The 19,556-nt window shown below is 43.9% G+C and overlaps 1 protein-coding gene across 1 annotated transcript in view; it reads right to left on the minus strand.

Moving 5' to 3' along the window:
• Window positions 1-6,206: 6,206 nt before the first annotated feature.
• The window catches only part of ZNF169 (zinc finger protein 169), a 34,257-nt gene continuing 20,907 nt past the window's right edge, over window positions 6,207-19,556 (minus strand). The window contains exons 2-4 of the mRNA XM_058301449.1: window positions 13,734-14,205; window positions 8,898-9,005; window positions 6,207-6,954 (exon numbers count right to left, since the gene is read on the minus strand). Coding sequence (XP_058157432.1) covers window positions 6,879-6,954; window positions 8,898-9,005; window positions 13,734-14,194 — 645 coding nt within the window. The 5' untranslated portion in view covers window positions 14,195-14,205 and the 3' untranslated portion in view covers window positions 6,207-6,878. The remainder of the gene's footprint in view (window positions 6,955-8,897; window positions 9,006-13,733; window positions 14,206-19,556) is intronic.

Raw genomic sequence — 19,556 nt, forward strand, 5'->3', positions numbered from 1 at the left:
AATTGACTCTTCCTAATTCATAGCACAAAGGCTTATTCCTAGGTTCTATACTTGAACTGTTTATAAATAAACATAGTTTTGTGCTGGAAAGTCCCTGTACAACAAAGAGCTCCATGCTTGTAGGTTTACAGGAAAAATCGTTGCTTTTTTTCTTTTTTAATTAATTTGATTGCTTTTAACAGGTAAACTTCACATTGTCTGAAAGTCAAATTTTGCAAAATGGAAAAGGCAGTGACAAGTCTTGCATCTATCCCTTTCCACTGGCAACCCAGTCCACATCACCAGAGGAAACTTATATTAATTGCTTATTTTTCATTTTTCCAGAAAAATATCATGCAACTAAAACAAACACAATGCAAATTCATTATGAATATTTTCAGTTTTATTTCTGATTATAAATAGTATATACAATAGCATATATATTATCTAGTGTCAATTTTATTGCAATTACTGTCTTTCAGCTGGTACCTTGTTTTCAACTTTGATTTCCTTAGGGTAGACTACAAGGAAAAGTTCTTCAATTACTAAAACATTTAAAATATCCCTAAGACTAATGTTGCCAGGTTTAGAAAATAAAAGTATATAAACCCCAGTAAAATATGAAATTCAGTAAACAACAAATTATATTTTATCATGTCCCCAATTGTATATGACAAATATATGCCAATATGCATTATTTGTCTGAGATTCAAATTTAATTAAGTTTCCTCTATTTTATCAGGCAACACAACATAAGAAGTGTAACCCATTAAGTTCTTAATAGTTACCCCATGAAGGAAAAGAAAGCACTGAACCTACAGTAAAGACACCTGAATTTATATCTATGCTCCACCCAAATATGCCATTTTTACATTCCTACTAAAACAGAAAATAGTCACAGGCAGTATAACTAAGTCTGCATTTTAGTCTACTTCATTGCTAAAAAGCCTCCTAAGAATTTTCCCTCAAGGTGTAAGGACCCAAAAAAGCCAGGAACTAGTTTCTGGGCTCAGATGATCAAATGTCCTGATGAAAGCTATAAAAAAATATAGCCTTCAAAGAAAATCTTGCTGAGTCCACATTCATGTACATATTAAATAAACTCACTAAAAAAATTCTAATATAGGAAAAGTCCCAGGATACACCCTAGCAATGGAGTTCAGAGAAAGCACAGCTTTGTAGGGTTTTCCAGGTCTAAAATTCGATGCCAGGATTGTTCTATAAGGCACCCTGCCTCTGACTATGAAAAGGAGCATATTTTTTGAAAGGTCATGAACAAGAAGAAAACAAATACAGCCAAGGTGTGCACAAGCAATCCTTCCAATCTGAGGACACTGCCCTAGGCTAGACCTCTTCTAAAATACTTTACAGAGGACCCTATCATAATGCACGGAACTGTCCTGCAGATCGGTAAGTATGAAAGTTGTGAATGGTCCTTTCCCACGTGCTCTTTCCCAGCGCCATGAATGACTGCTCCGGTTCCTGGAAAAGAGGCGTGGCCTGGACACGCCCCGCAGCGCCTTCTGAGGCTCCACCTCCTGCCTCTCCTCCAGGCCCCTCCCAAGACCTGGTCCCTGCAGGGAGGGCAGCCTGGCGCTTGCGCACGCGCACGTGGCTCTGGGGGCGGGGCTCTGGGGCACAAGCTCTCTGGTCCTCCAACTGCCCCAGGCAGGCGTCGGTTGGGAACCGTTTCCTGAAAGGAGACGCACGTGCACAGTGGGGAGGGCGCGCCCCTGGCGGTGACGCCGGGGTGGGGGGGAGCAGGGGGGGGGCAGGGGTTGTGCCATGACCCTGACCCCGCCGCTTCCACCCCCCCTGCTTTTATATATCAGTTGCATAAAAAATAAAAGTGATGGCCATGCAATCTCATGGCTTTGTAATGGTGTCTCTGCGCTCACGACCGTGTGTGCTCCTGTGCATCAGGAGCTGCTCCCTAAGGCTGTGGCCCTGCCCTCAGCTGCCCCGTCCACTGGGGGGAGCATCTGTACCGCGGGAGGGAGGAGCGCTGCAGACCAGCCCCGCTGCATTTGTTGACAACTGGATGGTCTAGAGTTAGATTAATTTTTAAATTTGAAAAATGTGGCCTAAATGTGCTATCTGTTACATTCTGATAATACAAAAAATGAAAATATCTTCACTATTTAAAAAAATATTCTTCTATTGAGGAAAGAGTGAACACTAAAAAGTAAGTGAAATTCCGCCATCTCTTCACTATTTATATTACTTTTTAAGATAGAAATATTAACCAGTGTTCGTGGTGAAACCACTCCTTTATCAAGAATATTAGAGTCTTTGCTTGGTGGAATAATAAGCAGTTTTTCAAGGTCTGGTGTCAATTGTGATGGAATTTCAGGCACAGGTTTTATATAATAGATACAAGATTTGGGCAAAAATGAACAAAGGTATGTGAGAATTGGCTAAACGGAATTTACAATAGATAATGTATATTTTGTAATTATTTTTAAAATTTGTGCTGCACATGCATTGTTATTAAATTTTTAAAATGTATTCCATATCTGTGTTTATACACACAGAGAATTATTTTAGCGAGAGTTGTATCAGGTGGTTAAACCTAGCTATACCGCTATATTCATATCTGTGTTCCAGAGATGCATAGCCTGGCTTTGCTTCTACATCTAGGATGGGAACGATGGATTCCACTCTTGTACAATTGCATCCTGCACACACAGTCACATAAAAGGGGATCAGGCTAACTGTGGGTGCTTCATACTAACTTTGGATAGTTGATAGTACATATCTCTTCCCAGCTCTGGATTCAGCGATGTCAGGTTGGTAACTTGAAATTGGCGATAGTGGGAATATTTGCACTACAAATCAGGGATTCTCCTTCTCTTCCTGCAGATACAAACCAGGGATTCTTGGTCTTTTCTCTCAGAGCACCTTTCACGTGTGTGTGTGCTCCTCAGAATGTACATTTAGAGCAAAAACACTTGGGCAACGTTGTAGGAGTTGCACTGGCAAATCTAAGGGAATTGTGAATGAGCCATTTGTAGGTTTGGGTTCCTTGTTTGTGTGTATCCACCCTGGGTCATTCTGAATTATTTGGTTACCCCTGATCGGGTTGGTCCATACTTTAGGGCCAAAGAATTCCATTCAAGGTTGATTTCCTGCCTGTCCTCATTCAAATGGGTACAGTGTGTCTGTACCTTAGCTGGGTGGAAGGTCCTGATGCATTCCTGTGGTCCTCACACCAAGGGTCCCTGGATATATGGAGCAGCTAGAAGATGGCTGTGGATTGCAGAACCTCATGGGTCAGTTTTCCACTAGTGCTCAGCAATCTTGAGGTTTCAGGATTCCTGGATAGGAGGTCAAATGGGGCAAGTCCTGTCCCAGGAAAATATTTTTCAGCATCATATGGACGCTGCAGGTGCTACTGGCTTCTCTTGAGCATGACTGTTGGACAAGGATGCTGTCTTCTAAGTGTCCTGCTTTGGAAAGCCTGCAGAACCATGTGCCCCCACTCCACACCCACCCACCATCATCTTCCCTGGTAGGTAATATTGGGTACCAAAAAAGTCAGCTGTATCACTAGTTCTCAACCAAACCATCTCCATGGAAACCTGAGTCTTCAGGGACAGCGGGGCCTCTAGGTGTCAGTGAGGGGACACTGGAGGAATTGGGAAGGCTCTGTCCTTGAGCTAGGGGTGGAGAACAATGGGGGTTATGAGGAGGTGGCACCTGGTTGGTCCAGCTAGGGGGAGATGTGGCTCTGACTCGGAACCCTTTGGACATGGACTTTTTCTCTATCTGGAAAGGAAGGCTCCCCTTGCACTGGGAATGTCATCTCACCTTCATGTTTTTCTTATAGGTTTACTGAACCTTATTTAGTTTCTCTAATTTAAATGGATCTGAATTCTACTGGGGGTGACTAGGAATGGTGGCCACCCCATGACATCACACTTGCCTCCTGCCTCCCTCAGTCCCACCCAAGGATTTCCGGGTTTCACTCCTAATGGTGAGTCTCCTTAGGGCCTTTTCTCCTCTGTGATGAATTCTCCCGACCACAAAAGAAGCAGACGCCCCATTTATAAATGCTCCAATAAATGCTTCCCTGTGGTACAGAGGGGTTCTTGTGGCCTCCATGGCCCGTTTTGTATCCTAACTTCAACTCAGCGGCAATTTGCTGTACTAATTATACTGCCCTTAACTGGAGAATGGTACTGTGCTTGCTTTTATGATTTAAAGCATGATAGCACAACACTGTAAATATAATTAAAAGCACAGTATTATGTATTTGATTGTGGTCAAAGGGGAAATTTAAGGATGTAAATATGGTACAAGAAGAAAATTTGAAAAACAAAACAAACCTAGGATTGTACAAAAGTGAACCCTAATGTAAACCATGAAATATAGTTGGTAGTACAATTATTAAAATGTCATTTAATGAATTGTAACAGTGAACTGCCTTAATGCAAGGTGTTAATCGTACTAATATATTGGACTCTGTATTTTATGCATGATTTTTCTGTAAACCTACAATTTCTCTAATTTAAAAACAATGTTCTTAAATCCCCCTCCAAAACTGGTGTAGGTTATAGCAGTTTCATTCAGAATTGAAAGGAATTAAGATGGCCCTGTAACAAACCACAATGTGGGGAGACAGAGGGTGTGCCTTGAGCTTGGAGGATGGAGTGTGGTCTTAGGGCTGCAGACCCCAGCCTGGCATTGCTGCCCCAATGTTGGATGCCAAGATTGAAGCCTGGAGGGGAGCGCCCTCACCCTGGGGACAGGACCACCAGTGTTACCCTCCACCCACATGTCGGCTCTTCGCTGAGTGGTCCTTATGGCCAGGCCCCCTGGATCCCCAGACTCTCTCCAAAGGCTGATGGTGACAGGCCATTTGCCCTTCAAATTCCACACCAGGACATGGGGTCCCACAGGCCCTACAGTAACGCACTGGTGAGGGCTGAGGAGACTCAGAAGGTTGTTGTGCCGCCACTGGGCAGCGGCTCCTAAAAGGAAGTCTTTCTGATTTCTGCAGCAGAAGTGTGGGATTGAAGGTGGAGGTTGTGTTCTAGGGGCCAAAGGAAGGAGCCCAGGACCTGCAGATGTGGAAAGCAGAGCAGGCTCAAGGGAGCCCAGACAAGGGCTGACAGAGGCCAGGAACTGGGGATGGGGCCTGAGCCAGGTTTAGTTCTGCAGCAGGAGGTGGAGAGAGCAAGTCAAGCAGAGAAGCCCCCACCCCAGCCCTAGAGACACCCACACCTGCCCTTCTTCCAGACTCACCTCCTGGCTGCTGCTGCCTGGAGCAGGAAGCCCTGCGGGATTGTCAGCCTGGAGCTGACTAGTCTAGGTTCCACCTGGAGGCCAAGTTCACTGCTTACCCACCCTTCCATCAGCAAATATGTCTATGATGGACCCAGATGAGAACAAAATTAGTTATAAACCTCTATATGATTTAGAATCCTCAAGCACTGGGACCTGACCTATTCACCTCTGAATTCTCCACAGTAGCCTTTCCAGTGTCTGCACAAAGGACGCCACAAAGAATTGTTTGCTGAATAAGGATTAGATGACCAGGGAATGTGTTTTTAGCTTTCCCCCAGGGTAGGAGTGCAATAACCTGCCATAACATTCTCCTCTCCAAGTGTACAACTTGGTGAGGTAGAAGCCACAGCTATCTGTTGCAGAAGACAAAATGACAGAGCTCTTCTGTCCAGGCCCCCCTGCCCTTCCTTCTCACATTGCAGTGCCTCCCCCCTCTGCCTCTGGGATCTGGTTCTGGGACTTCCTTTTGAATGTCGGCCATTGACAGGTGCATGTTCTCAGACTTTCCTGCTGAGTGGGAGATGTGGAACAGACTGCGTCTCTACTAAACCCTGACATGTGAGGGAGCCTAGAGCAGAGGAGAACTTTCCAAGAGGGCCAAGCTGCAAACCCTAACCCTCAGATGCCTGAGGGAAATCTACACCTATGGCTGTAATCCATTGAGCTTTGATGTAGTTTGTTTATCTGCACTATTGTGGCAATGGATAACTGGTATACCTGGAAAATAACTTGCACCTCAGTGCCCAGATTGCAGATATCCCAGGAAGAGGAATCCACTATAGGAGAAGTGATTTTATATGAGGAAACTGACTCTCCTTGGTGATTTAATTTTCTCTTACATTTTCAATCAACAAGTGTTTTTTGATAACTCTCATCTTTATTTTCATCCCCTGTATTAGTCAGCCAAAAGGGTGCTGATGCAAAATACCAGAAGTCTGTTGGCTTTTATAAAAGGTATTTATTTGGGGTAGGAGCTTACAGATACCAGGCCATAAAGCATAAGTTACTTCCCTTACCAAAGTATATTTCCACATGTTGGAGCAAGATGACTGCCAACATCTGCCAGGGTTCAGGCTTCCTGGGTTCCTCCCTTCCCAAGTCTTGCTTCTCTCCAGGCTCAGGGTTCCTCTCTTCCTTGGGCTTGCTTCTCTTTCTTCTATGTTCTTACTTCTTGGGGCTCCAGCTTAAGACTTCAGCATCAAACTCCAACATGAAAACTGCAACATTAAAAACCCCAACTCTGTCCTTTGCCATGTCTTTTATCTGGGAGTCCCCACCCACCAAGGGGCAGGGACGCAATGCCCTACTGGCACAAGAGATTTACTTGATTAATCAAGTAAACGTCTGAATAATATATTTTAGTATGTTCAGAGGAACAGACCAGTTTACAAACATAATCCAGTATTTCTTTTTTTAATTCATCAATAACATCAAACTGCTACATCCCCCCATTTCTATCTGCAGAGTTCATTACATTAGCAGCACTAAATCTCATTGCTGACTGGACATCTGAGAAATTCAGTGTGTGCATGAATCCAGCCTAGTGCTATTTATTTATAGCCTGCTTGATGCTCTACAGTTGAAGTCCCACATGAGGCAACTTTCCCATGTCATTGATGCTCCATGAAAAATTGTTGAATGAAGGAATGGGTGATTGTTGTCTGTTTGGCTTCTCTGAAATGCAGACTGAGATACAGAAGTTAGTGAACAAGCTGGTTAGTAAAGAATCTCTGTGAAAGGTAGAAAAGTAAAAATAAATTAGGATTGGACAGAGAGAGAGAAGTCAATTCTGCCATAGACCCCAAAATTTTCTCAGATGGACTGTGGCTCTACAAAGTCTACTCTTTCCTCAGTTGAATTAAGTAGTCCAGGTCTTTCTCACCTGCCTCCATCAACCACTGGATTATGAGCCTTCCTGGGAAAGGGTGAGCCCTGGAGAAGGTGACTCCCTGTCCTGATGCAATCCTTGCAGGGGCTGACAGCCGGGCTGTCTCCCACCTACATTCCAGTCAACTAGGGAAGCAAGGTGTTCAGGGCAGAGAGATCTGTGGCCCCTCCCACTGTCCACCAGACTCATCTCTTTCTCAGTTCAGAGCCACTTATATATATTCTGGGTGTGTGAGTTTGTCTTCAGGGTTGTGGGAAATGTGTTTAGGGGAAGTGGGTGTTTCTGTGTATGTAAGTTGAGTTTGTACATGTGAATTCAAGGGGTGGGGATGGCTGTGTGTATAGGATGAACATTTTGATGGTTTATATATGTTTTAGGGAGGCTGTGGGCTGTGTGTGCTAGGATTTAAGCAGTTTATGTGACTATTCAGGGAGTTTGTAGGAAGTTTCTACAGGTTTGGAGAATGTACGGAGCACAGGTTGAACTCTGGGGTGTGTGTTACTTCAGAGTTATGTTTACCTTTCTAATGCATGAATTTGAGGATTGGACAAGAGTAATTTGTGGGTGTTCACACACCAAAGCAAGTCAAATGGCCATAGCAGGGTTTAACAGGGAGTGGCTAATAGTATTTTCTCTTCAGAGACACTGCAGAAAGGATCAGCAACTATTCTGCCTAGCAACACAGTCAACCACTTTGGGAATGTGCGTGTGTTTCTATGCATATTGAGTGTATTGTGAGATACTGTAAATATGTCTGTGTACACAGACATGTATGTGAGACAAGGTAGGGTGATGGGTTTACTGAACTGTGAGCTGGATCTATGTATATTGAGAACACACATGTTATCTGTTCATAGCACCTAGCCTATATTTTTTCTTTTGCAATATTTTTTTATCTTTTTAATTTCTGTATTATATTTTTTTTTCAATGATACATAGCTCACACAAAATGTTACATTAAAAAATATAGGGGAAGCAGCTGTGGCTCAATCAGTTGGGCACCATCTACCATATGGGAGCTCCTGGGTTTGTGTCCTGGGGCCTCCTTGTGAAGGCAGGCTCGCCCACACACTGAGCACTGCCCGGCCCAGAAGCATCATGGAGTGCTGACTCAGCAGGGTGACACAACAAAAGAGACAAGCGAAAATTACAGAAGAGTGCACAGCAAATGGACACAGAGAGCAGAAAACAAGCAAGCTGCAAGGGGGAGGGGAAATAAAAAATAAATACAGACACAGAAGAACGCATAGCAAATGGACACTGAGAGCAGACAGCACACAAAAAGACACAAGGGAGAAAAAATATATATATAGGTGGTTCCCATATACCCCATTCCCCAATCCCCCCACCTCTCCCACATGAATGTGGTACATTCATTGTATTTGATGAGTACATTTTGGAGCACATGGATTATAGTTTATGTGGTAGATTACACTCTCTCCCAGTCCATTCAGTGGGTTATGGCAGGATATATAATGTCCTGCACCTGTCCCTGCAATATCATTTAGAACAACTCCAGTCCCCAAAATGCCCCAATATCACCTCTTTTTCCCTCTTCCTACCTTCAGCAACTCCCATGGCCACTGTCTCCACATCAATGATATAATTACTCCCATTGCTAGAGTCACAATAATTCTATACTAGGATACCAGTAAATCCACTCTAATTCGTATTTTATTCCTCCATCCTGAGGACCCTGGAATGGTGATGTCCACTCCACCTCTAAATCAAGGGGACTTACATTCCACATGGCTGATGGATGGAATTCTCCTGCTTGCAGCTGTAGACTCTCTCAGTTCCCTGAGTGGTGGTGTGGTGCTTGACCGTCTTCACCTCCCTGTCAGCTGACCTGGGTAAGTCCAATGAACCAGAGAGGAGTTGCAACTCTGCTGAGGCGCAGGGCCCAGCTGGCACATAGAAAGTGCAGAGATTGAAGTCTCCTGAGTATACACCAACTATGGGTTATATTTTTGGTATGGAGGATATGGAGAAAGCAGGGTGGCTGGGGGTTATCTGGTGGTCCTGTTCTCTAGACAGAAGGATGAAGTCTGTTCGTAGTTTTTCAAGTTGGAGTTTTGAGTAAGTTTGTATTTGGGGATATAAGATTACCGTGTGCATTTTGGGGTACAGAGGGGCATCATGGGTGACTATTTAGGAAAATGTTGATGTGTCTGTGCCTTTTTAGGCATGTTACTGTTTATCTTCACCTCCTGGGGCATCATGTATGTGTGTTCACAGGATACAGGGGACTGGATGTGTAACATTTGGAATTAGGCAACTGTGTTGAGTATTAATAGGTGAGTTTGCCTGGAATGTATTTGGGTGTTGTCAGAGGGTCTGTGCAATTGATTTGGGGGGTTATATGAGATTTCAAGTTTTTTTGTGGGATATGAGGATATTTGTAATACATAAATGTTTGTTTACTCAGGGCTTTGGAGGACCTTGTGTTTTTGTTTTAAAGACTATAGATGGTGATTTTTTTGTTACTTGGGTGGTTTACGTCTTTTTGGAGAAGGGATTCTGAGTGTATATTCAGGGATCTGGTAGGTAGGTAGCTAGCGTCTGAGACTCTTCAGGGTTCTGTGGATTTGACTATTACCGTGTATATCCAGCAGACACAGGGAGTCTCGTATGTACATCATAACTGTGGGGCTGTGGGGCTGTGGGGCTGTATGGGGATTTGTGGGTGGAAGATTCTGGCACTGGGTGCTTGAGCCGGGGGACCCTGAAGGATGTGAATGTAATCAGGAAATGTGGTGAGTTGGGTGTCATCCTAGTGCTGTGGGTCAGGGGTACGTGCTGCTGCTGGGGGAGTGGGGACAGTTCTATGCATATGTGGGGCTGGGTCATTTGTGGGGTGCTTGCAAATATACCTGGGGTGTATGTGTGTGAGCAGAGGGGGTGTGAGTATATTTTTCAGGAATTGAATTTGGATCCTTGGGTGTAAGACTATATATGCACTTTTTTGTTTGTTTTTGTTTATTTCTCTTCCTCCCCCCCCCCCCCCCCCCAGTTGTCTGCTCTCTGTGTCCATTAGCTACGTGTTCTTCTGTGACTGCTTCTATCCTTATCAGCGGCACTGGGAATCTGTGTTTCTTTTTCTTGCATCATCTTGCTGTGTCAGTTCTCTTTGTGTGCAGCGCCATTCCTGGGCAGGCTGCACTTTCTTTCCCGCTGGGCGTCTCTCCTTACGGGGTGCACTCCTTGCACGTGGGGCTCCCCTATGTGGGGTCACCCCTGCCTGGCACGGTACTCCTTGCGCGCTCAGCACTACACGTGGGCCAGCTCCACACGGGTCAGGGAGGCCCGGGGTTTGAACCGCGGACCTCCCATGTGGTAGGTGGACGCCCTATCCATTGGACCAAGTCCGCGTCCCTATATGCACGTTTTAAAGATGATGGGATTTTTGTTTATAAAGGGAAGTGTCTGAGAGGTTTGAAACCTAGAAGGGGATTTGTGTTTATATCAGGTGTGTGGAAGAATGGGGGGCTCTAATGTGTTTTGTATTTGTAAAATGAAGGGTGTTTATGTGTGTTTATTCTTAAGGTGTGAGGTTTTTTTTGTGTCTTCAGGATGTTTTTGGAGAGATTTGGTGGGTTTTATGTGTACTGGGAGTGTGGGGGAGCATCAGGGCTTTCTGGCTTTCAGCCATTGTCTATGTGAGTTTCTGGTGTGGTGTCTGTTTAATCAGATTATACATGTTTTGTGTCTTTAGTCAACTTGTGTGTGTACAGAAGTTGTAGTAGTTGTGTATATCTGGGTGTGTGGCATATTTACAGTTTATATATGAATATTTTAATTTTGAGTGAGTTTTTTGGGAGTTAGGATTCTGTTTATTTGGATTCTGTAAGGTAGTAGCATGCACACACGTGTGTATGTGTGAACTTTCAGTGTCTGATGGTGTCACTTACAGTTGTGGATCCAAGGAGTGTGGAGTATATGAGAAAGCACACGAGCATATTTGCGGAGGTACAGCTTGTAGCTGTGTGGATTTCAGCCCATGGCAGTCACAGTTGCGTATCTGGGGTGCGGTGATTACATATTCGTGGAAGGTTAGAAGTTATACGTGTATTCAGGAAGCAAGGAGATCAGAGGTGGTCTGAGTGTCCGCGTTTTAGGGAGTTGTGGGTCCCGTGTCCATGTTCACATGGCTCAGTTGGCAGCTGTGCAGGGTGGCTGTGTGCCCAGGACAGGGAGCAAGTAGGTCAACAAGGCAGGTGGATGTGTGTGGGTCCGGAAGGGGGACAGGGGCCTGAAGGGGATTGTGCAGCTGTCGTATGTGACCCGAGCCTTGTGGCTCCCATCATACATGTTGTGCCTCCAGTGTAAGGATGGCACTGGCTAGTGCCCCTTCCTCATTAGCAGTCACTGTGCTGAAGCATGCTGGGGACTCCCAATCCCCATCTGACACTGGAGATGGAGACCTCCCAGGCAGCTGGCTGAGTCACCCCTAGAACTCTGCTTCCTAGGGCTACCTCCAGTACCAACTGCCATAGGTGAGGTTCATCAGAAGCAAAGCTTAGATGGGGATACCTGTAGATGTGATTTATTGAGAGAATCGTCTGGAAGGTGGGAAGCAGGAGAGGTCAGGGGAAGAGACGAAGCAAGGGTGGGTTTCAACAGACAGCACCTTCAGCCCAGGTTCTGGAATGACCTCTAGACCATGAATCTTACCAGAGACACCTGGAAGCAAGAGAGGGGCCTTTGGCACTTCCCATTGGTCACTGGCTGCCAGCTGCTCCCAGGGCCATGTAACTTCCAGGAAGGGGTCAGCCGTGAGGACCAGCCGTGCTGACGATCACAGAGGTGCACAGGGGAAGGCATCCAGGTGGATCTCTAAGGGCCTCCACTACAGAGGTTTACAGGGAAGGAGAAAGCAAGGTGTACCTCAGAGAACTTTAGGGGCAGACAAAGGGCAGAACTAGAAGGGGCAAGCACTGTCTTGACTTTGGCTGGAGCTCCCTCCCCAGTTCTCAGTGCCCCAGGGGGGGTCCAGGTCTCTGAAGAGGATTCTTCTGGCCTCTGCAGCCATTGGAGGTTGAGATCATGACCTAACATCATGAGTACCCAGTTCTTTCCCCCAAAGACTCACATTCCTCACTGTGGGAAAAAACCAGTGGTCCTCAGAAATCCTGGAGACACTTGTCCCCAGGTCCCACCCTTTCCTTCCTGGACAGATTCTTCTGAAAGTCTTTGGTACACTTGGGTCTTATTCCTTCTGGGATGGAGCTGGGGGTGGGGGTGTCAGGGGCCTCCAACCCCCTCCTTCCCAGGACACACAGAGGGAGTCAACAAGAGGTTTGGTGAGGAACCCAGAATCTTCCTCTACCGGCCTGAACACTGTCTGCCCTTCATCCTGTGCTTGGTCGGGCCGAAACCATAGGTCAGGCCTGGGTAGGGCCTCTAGGAGACTGTGTGCATTTTCATAGAGTACAATTGCTTTCCTTTCTTTCCATAATTTTTATGAAGAAGTTGCTTTTTAAAATTTTGTTTCCATACGCACACCGGGGAAGCCTTACATTGCAGCAGGTGACAGTGGGTGACACTTCAGCTTTAAATCTGCGCTCATGAGACCAGGGACACACCTAGCAGAGGAGCTTTATGCCTGTGCAGCGTGTGGGCCCGGCTTTAGCCATGAGTCAGACGTGTGCGTCCTCCGGTGCCTGCTGAGGGTGATCCTGCGGCTGAAGCCCCCCCGCTGCCCGCTCCCGCTCCCGCGGACAGGAGCGTGGGGCGGCCCAGGAGGCCCGGCTGCTGCCCGAAGCCTGGCCCACACTCGGGCACACGAAGGCAGGTCTCCCGGGTGCACCCTCCCCTGCACGTTAACAAGAGCCTTGTTAGCCGGCCCATGCGCAGTGCTGATGCGTGCAAGGAGTGCCAGGCCACGCAGGGGTGTCCCCCGTGTAAGGGAGCCCCACGCGCAAGGAGTGCGCCCATAAGGAGAGCTGCCCAGTGCGGAAGAAAGCGCAACCTGCTCAGTAGTGGCACCGCACACAAGGAGAGCTGACACAGCAAGATGCCGCAACAAAAAGAGACACAGATTCCCCGGCCCCTGACAACAGAAGCGGACAAAGAAGATGCAGCAAATAGACACAGAGAACAGACAACTTGGGGGGTGGGGCAGGGAAGAGGAGAGCAATAAATCTTTAAAAAAAAAAAAAAAGATGAGCCTGGCGGGCAAAGCCTCGCCCACAGAGGCAGGGGAAGGGCTTCTCCATTGGGTGTGCTGGAGCCCGGGCGGGGGCCCTTCCAGCAGCAGCCGCGCCCACACCGCTGCCCCACAGGCTTCTCCCCTGAATGGGTGCTCTGGGGCGGGAGGAGGGCCGTCTTCTGGCCTAAGCCCTCCTCCCCCAGCGTGTCCTCCGGTGTTTAGTGAGCCTGATCTACACGGAAAGCACCGCCCACACTCGCCCGTGTCCCCCCTCTCCCCGCAGGGCGTCCCTGGTGGCTGGTGAGGGACCCCTGCCCCTGAAGCCGCGCCCAAGGCCCTGCTCACGGAGGCCTTCTCCCTGAGTGCGTCCTCTGGGGGCTGAGAAGCGCTGCCCTCTACCAAAGGCCTTTCCCACATGCAGCGTACCCGTGATATTTCTGGTGAGTGAATAGGTCCGACTTCTTGCTAACTCCTAGTCTGTATTTCCCGCACATGCCTGGTCCAGGCTCTGAGGCCTCAGCTCCCTTCCACATGTTATCTGATTCCTCCAGGTCCTTTCCTCCTCCTCTGCTGCCTCCCAGCGTCTCCTGGCTGTCCCTGAGCTGGGCTGAAGAAAGCCCTTGTGGTGCTGTTCTGCTCTTCCCCCCAGAAAAGGTGCTGGAGCCTTCTGCGTCTCGACCTTCTGCTTTTTCACACCAGGTTTGTGGATCAGAGCGGTGTTGCTGCTGATGCTTCTGTTGGCCTGGCCCCTGATCTTCTGGGAGGAACTTATTTCCTCCAGAGGAGCTTGGGAAGCTCTCAGGGAGGTAATCACACAGCACATATTGCTGAAGGGACCGAGGATCAGAAAGAACCGCTGGGCAGGGAAGACAGGACTGGAATGCCATCCTCGACCCTGCTAGAGGGAGAATTTCAGTCAGAATAATCACAGGCGCCGCCTCATCTGGTGGTAATGCTTGCCCCAGTCACGCCCAAGCTGTCCCCAACACCTGCTCTTCTCCACCAAAGCTCCCCTTTACAGACCGAACTTTTCACATACGTCCATTTTACATATTCTTTGCAACACAGAAAACCCATATCATGAATCAGTTCTAAATATCAGCCAGACTAGGACAGTTTCAAAAAAAGTATCACAGGCAGCTTTAGCTCTGTAAACTGCTACAGTGAGAATTAAACATTTTCCCCCAATCCATATACCTTCTAAGCCATAGTCATTAACAATGATGTTTATAAACATTTTCATCAATATATGCTCTTACTGAGAGCTAAGCTATATAATTTATTACACATTTAAGTAGCCTTTCCTCTAAGAAAGGGGTGGATTGTATTAGGAATCCCATGATCTCCCAAATGGGGGAGGCTGTATAAAATGGCATGTAAAGAGATCCATGTATGAAATAAAACTGAATTTGTCTCCCTGCCCATAAACAAGTATTTTCTAGAGGATTATTGTGTGCTAGGTTCTCTATCAGAAAGTGGAGATTCAGCAGTGAGAAAGAGAGACCTGTGTTTGTCCCCCTTAAAGGATTCTGGCTCCTGGTATTGCCAATCAATCAATGACCTGGTTTTCTTAGTTTTCTACACATCGTTGTAAAAGGAATAAGTTCCACATACTACACCTCTTGCCTAGGAAATACTAAATGTGCGTGTTTTGTTCCATTACAATTGGTTCTATCCAGCAGAAGCTGACAGAAAACATGAGCTTTGAGTCACCTGAGTCTATCAGGCCTGTTGGGACCTCCCTGACTCTTTCGTAGCCAACGACAAATGAGATGAGTTTTAAGAAGCCTCTTAAGCAGGGGTCAGCAAACTACGGCCCATCAGCTATTTCTGTAAATAAAGTTTTATTTGGAACACAGCCACACTCGTGCATTTCTGTATTGTCTATGGCTGTTTTCACACAATAATGGCAAAGGTGAATAGTTACAACAAAGAACATAAAGCTGGAAAAGACTAAAGTATTAATATTTACTCTCAGGCCCCTTACAGAAAATGTTTGTCAACAGCGATCTACAGTACTGACTCATCCCATCTGATCTAAAATGCTAGCTTTCAATCCTAATAAGAATAAAACTCCTTTCTTAACACTTAAAGCCCCCTAACTTTTCTCCTTAGCATACAGCTGGGGTGGGAGAGTTCAGGTTTAGAAGCTCCTCTGAGATTGTGCTGACAGTCACTCAAAAGAGCTGACACGGCTGGGCTTCCAAACTTTGCAAGCACTCTATCTTGCAGTCTGGTATTCAGATCTGGTCATTGAGGGGTTCTGCCATGGTTGATTTCACGTCAGCAATTATAGCAATTATGCTCTAATTCTTCTCTCTGAATGTCACTGAGTTGTGTCCAGCTGAGCGTTCAGTATTGAGTTACTGTCTCTTGTCCATGGATTGCTGGGAAAAGCAGCCGCTACCTTCTCCTTGGTTTATTTACATACCCACTGGGTCATAAAGACTGTGGCCATGATAGAACTATACACCATTAAACACATGCCTTTTAACAGTATAGAAATCACTTTTGTGTCTTTTCTGTGTTAAATAAAGTGACTGATTTTAATTGTTAACATTATGCTTATGGAAACCACAGCTTACGCTATGAATATTCATCATAATTTATGTGCCTATCTAGTAATGTAGCAAAGTTTAACAAAAGGTGATTTAGAATTAATGCTCATGTGGGAAACTTTGAAATTTAACATGGGTTTAAACATCAGGAAGCTACAGAATAGAAAGAGAAATAATTTTACCAGAAGTAATGCTTTTCAGATAATCGTAAAATTTTCCATCATAACAGTTCTTGGAATATCTATTCAGGTTGTAGAAGAAAAGTAATCAGTCTGTTTTATAAAGTCTTTTAACATTTACAAGTGCTCCTGTGCGAGTGGTTTCCACACCAAGAAGTACTTCAATAAATTTACTCAAAATTTTCCAAAAGAAAGAAAAAAATTAAGCCTAATGGCTCCATAAGGAAATTTTTCCTGCTGCAGCTATGGTTCTGAGTGATAAAAGTATAACTGAAAGTTAATATCCTTGGTTACTGGATTACAAGAGAAGATGAAATGCTAGGCATTTATTGCTTTTAAACAAGAATTTTAAGACTTGGTCCATAAATGTCAAAGAGGTGGGAACATTTTAAAGATTAATCAGCATAAATGCATGAAATCTGGACTACTCTGTTAATATGCCATATCCGTGATCTGATCACAAAATAGATGTTAGCATAATATTATAGTTTATGCACAATCTGGTTTACTTGTCACAAAAAGCATAATAAAGTTAAATATTCTAAGTTTCCTATACTGGTTTTATAGGTAAAAAATACAAAATTGTTTTCAAACGTGTTTAAAATAATGATGTCATCAACATGGTAACCTAAGATGTCCTCTGGAAAAATCTCCCCTTAGAATCAGCTATGAGGGAAGTGGGTGTGGTTCAAGCAGTTGGGCACCCACCTTCCACATGGGAGGTCCCAGCTTTGGTCCCCAGCACCTCCTAAAGAAGACAAGAAAAACAGCGAGCTGATGTGATGGGCTGGCAAGCAGACACAGAGGGCAGACAGGAAGCGCAAACAACCCTGGGGTGGGGGGGACAGAAATAAATAACAAATCTTAAAAAAAAAAGAATCGGCTAATGAAAGGATAAATCCCACTTGGTAAGAACTCTGGGGAATGACAGAGACTGGAGAAGGACTCCACAAATGCTGAACTGAAGAAACAGAAAAATAATTTCCATCCCTGACCTGCCAATCTGTAACCGTGCCCCTTGCTCAGTCCTGCACAGCTTGGGAATGACGCAGAGGTAGCAGGGGCCAGGTCCCTCCACTACCCCCAACCCTAGGCAGCCACAGATCTGCTTTCTGTCACTATAGATTAGTCTGCCTATTCCAGAATTTCCTATTAACAGAATCATACAAAATTTAATTTATTGTGCCTGTCTTCTTTCACTCAGCATTTATTGTTTGTGTGTTTTGTTTTTAGATTTATCCATGTTGGTCCATGTATCAGTGACTAATTCTTACTTGCTCCTAAGCAGTGCTCCCCTGGAAAGTGAAATCAACTTCAATCTTTTTCAAATGTTAAACCAACCTTGCATTCCAGGCATAAATCACACTTAATCTTGGTGTATTATTAAAATATATTCATAACTTGATAATATTTTTAGGTCTTTTCTCTTTTAATATGGAATTCTGTCCCATTTATACATATTAGGATAAATTATATGTTTGGTCTTATCACTACAAGCTATATTAGATATTCCATTTATTATATTTTCACTTAAGAACTTTGCTGAACTGTTCAAGTGTTTTTTAACAGCTTTATTGATGTATAATTTACATACCATAAAATTCACCTACCATGTGTAAAACAATTTTTAGTAAATTTTCAAAATACCCCAATTATAGCATATTTTCATCACACCAGAGAAACCATTCAAGCCAATTTTCAGATAATCCCCATTCCTACCCCCATGCCCCAGGTGACCACTAATTTCCTTTCTATCTCTATAAATTTGTTTTTTCTGGAAATTTTATATAAATAGGACTATAGAGCAATAATGAGAAAATCTTAAATAATGGCTGGAGATAAAAAAGCACATGAAAAGATGTTCAACATCATTAGCCATTGGAGAAATGCAAATGAAAACAAAATATCACTACAAACCTGTCAGAATAATCAAAATAAAAATAGTTATAATACCAAATACTGACAAAGAAAGGAAAAACTGGACTGCTCATACATCACTGATAGGGATACCAAATGATAAAGCCATTCTGGAAACGATATAGCAGTTTCTTAAAAAACTTTTGCCAGCATGTTTTGTAAGAAAAACAAGCAAAACAAATCAGGAGAGCTGATGTGGCTCAGTTGTTGAGCACCAGCTTTCCACATATGAGGTCCTGGGTTCAATCCCCAGCCCCCAGTACCTCAAAAAAAAAAAAAAAAGAAAGAAAGAAAAGAAAGGGAAAAGAATAAAACAAAACACTAAAGACAGTGGAGCAAAATCTGCAAAGTATTTTAATAAAAGAAAAACTCATCCTAGAATTCTACACCCAGCAAAAAAACTTTCAAAAATGAAAGTGAAATAAAGACTTTTTCAGATACACAAAAGCTGAAAGGATTCAGAACCTACAGACCTGCACTATTTGAAATGTTTTTTGTTTTTTTTTAATTACCTCAGACAGAAGAAAAATTATACCAAATAGACATACAAATGTAGGAATTCAATAAAGAAATAATTTTTTCAATAAAATTGGTTATTTGTATGCAAAAGCAAAAAAAAAGAACTTAGTTCCAGACTTTGTACCAAAGTACAATTTACTTAAAATAGGTAACACCTAAATGTAAAATTTTTAAATTATAAAATTTCCAAAAGAAAAAGTGGAAGAAAAATAAAATAAATAAAAGAAAATCTTTTTGACCTTAGGCAATACCAAAAGCACAATTCATTTAACATTTTTTTTGATAAATTGAACTTCAACAAAATTAAGAATCACTCTTTGAAAGACACTGGTAAGAGAATAAAAAGCAAGCCACAGAGAAAATATGTCTAAGTCCCCTATGTGATAATGGACTACTAGAAATGAAGAATTCTTAAAATTCAATCATAAAAAAATAAGAAAGCAAGTTTAAAAATGGGAAAAAAATTTGTAAAAACATTTCACTAAAGAAGTCATACTGATAACAAATAAGCACATAAAAAGATACTCAACATCATCAGTCATTAGGAAAATTAAAATCCACAGTAAGATGCCACTACACAGCAATAATGTCTAAAATTAAAATGACTAACCATGACAAGTTCTGACAAAGACATGGAGCACCAGATAAGAATGTCTAATGGTACAGAAAACTTCGGAAAACAGTGAAACGTGCATTCTGACATACACCCTGGCCATTCTAGGCCAGAGATTTACCTAAAAGGAATGAAAATATATGTCAATACAAAGACTTGTACATGAACGTTCATAGCATCTTTATTTGTAACTAGTCAAAAATTAGAAATAACCCAAATGTCTTTCAGTAGGTGAATAGCTAAATCATTGTGATATCTACAGATAATAGAACAGTATTCAGCAATAAAAAGTGAACTACTGATACATGCAACAGTATGGCTCAAATGCAAAATGATTATGATGAGTGAATGAATTCATTAGGTACCCTGAGTGGTTCAATTATATAAATGCTAGAAAGTATAAATAAATCTTAGTGATAAAAAGGAAATCAGTGGTTGCCTGAGAATGGGGGAGGAAGAGGAA

Source organism: Dasypus novemcinctus, chromosome 8 (assembly GCF_030445035.2).
Source record: "Dasypus novemcinctus isolate mDasNov1 chromosome 8, mDasNov1.1.hap2, whole genome shotgun sequence".
In the NCBI taxonomy this organism is placed as follows: Eukaryota; Metazoa; Chordata; class Mammalia; order Cingulata; family Dasypodidae; genus Dasypus; species Dasypus novemcinctus.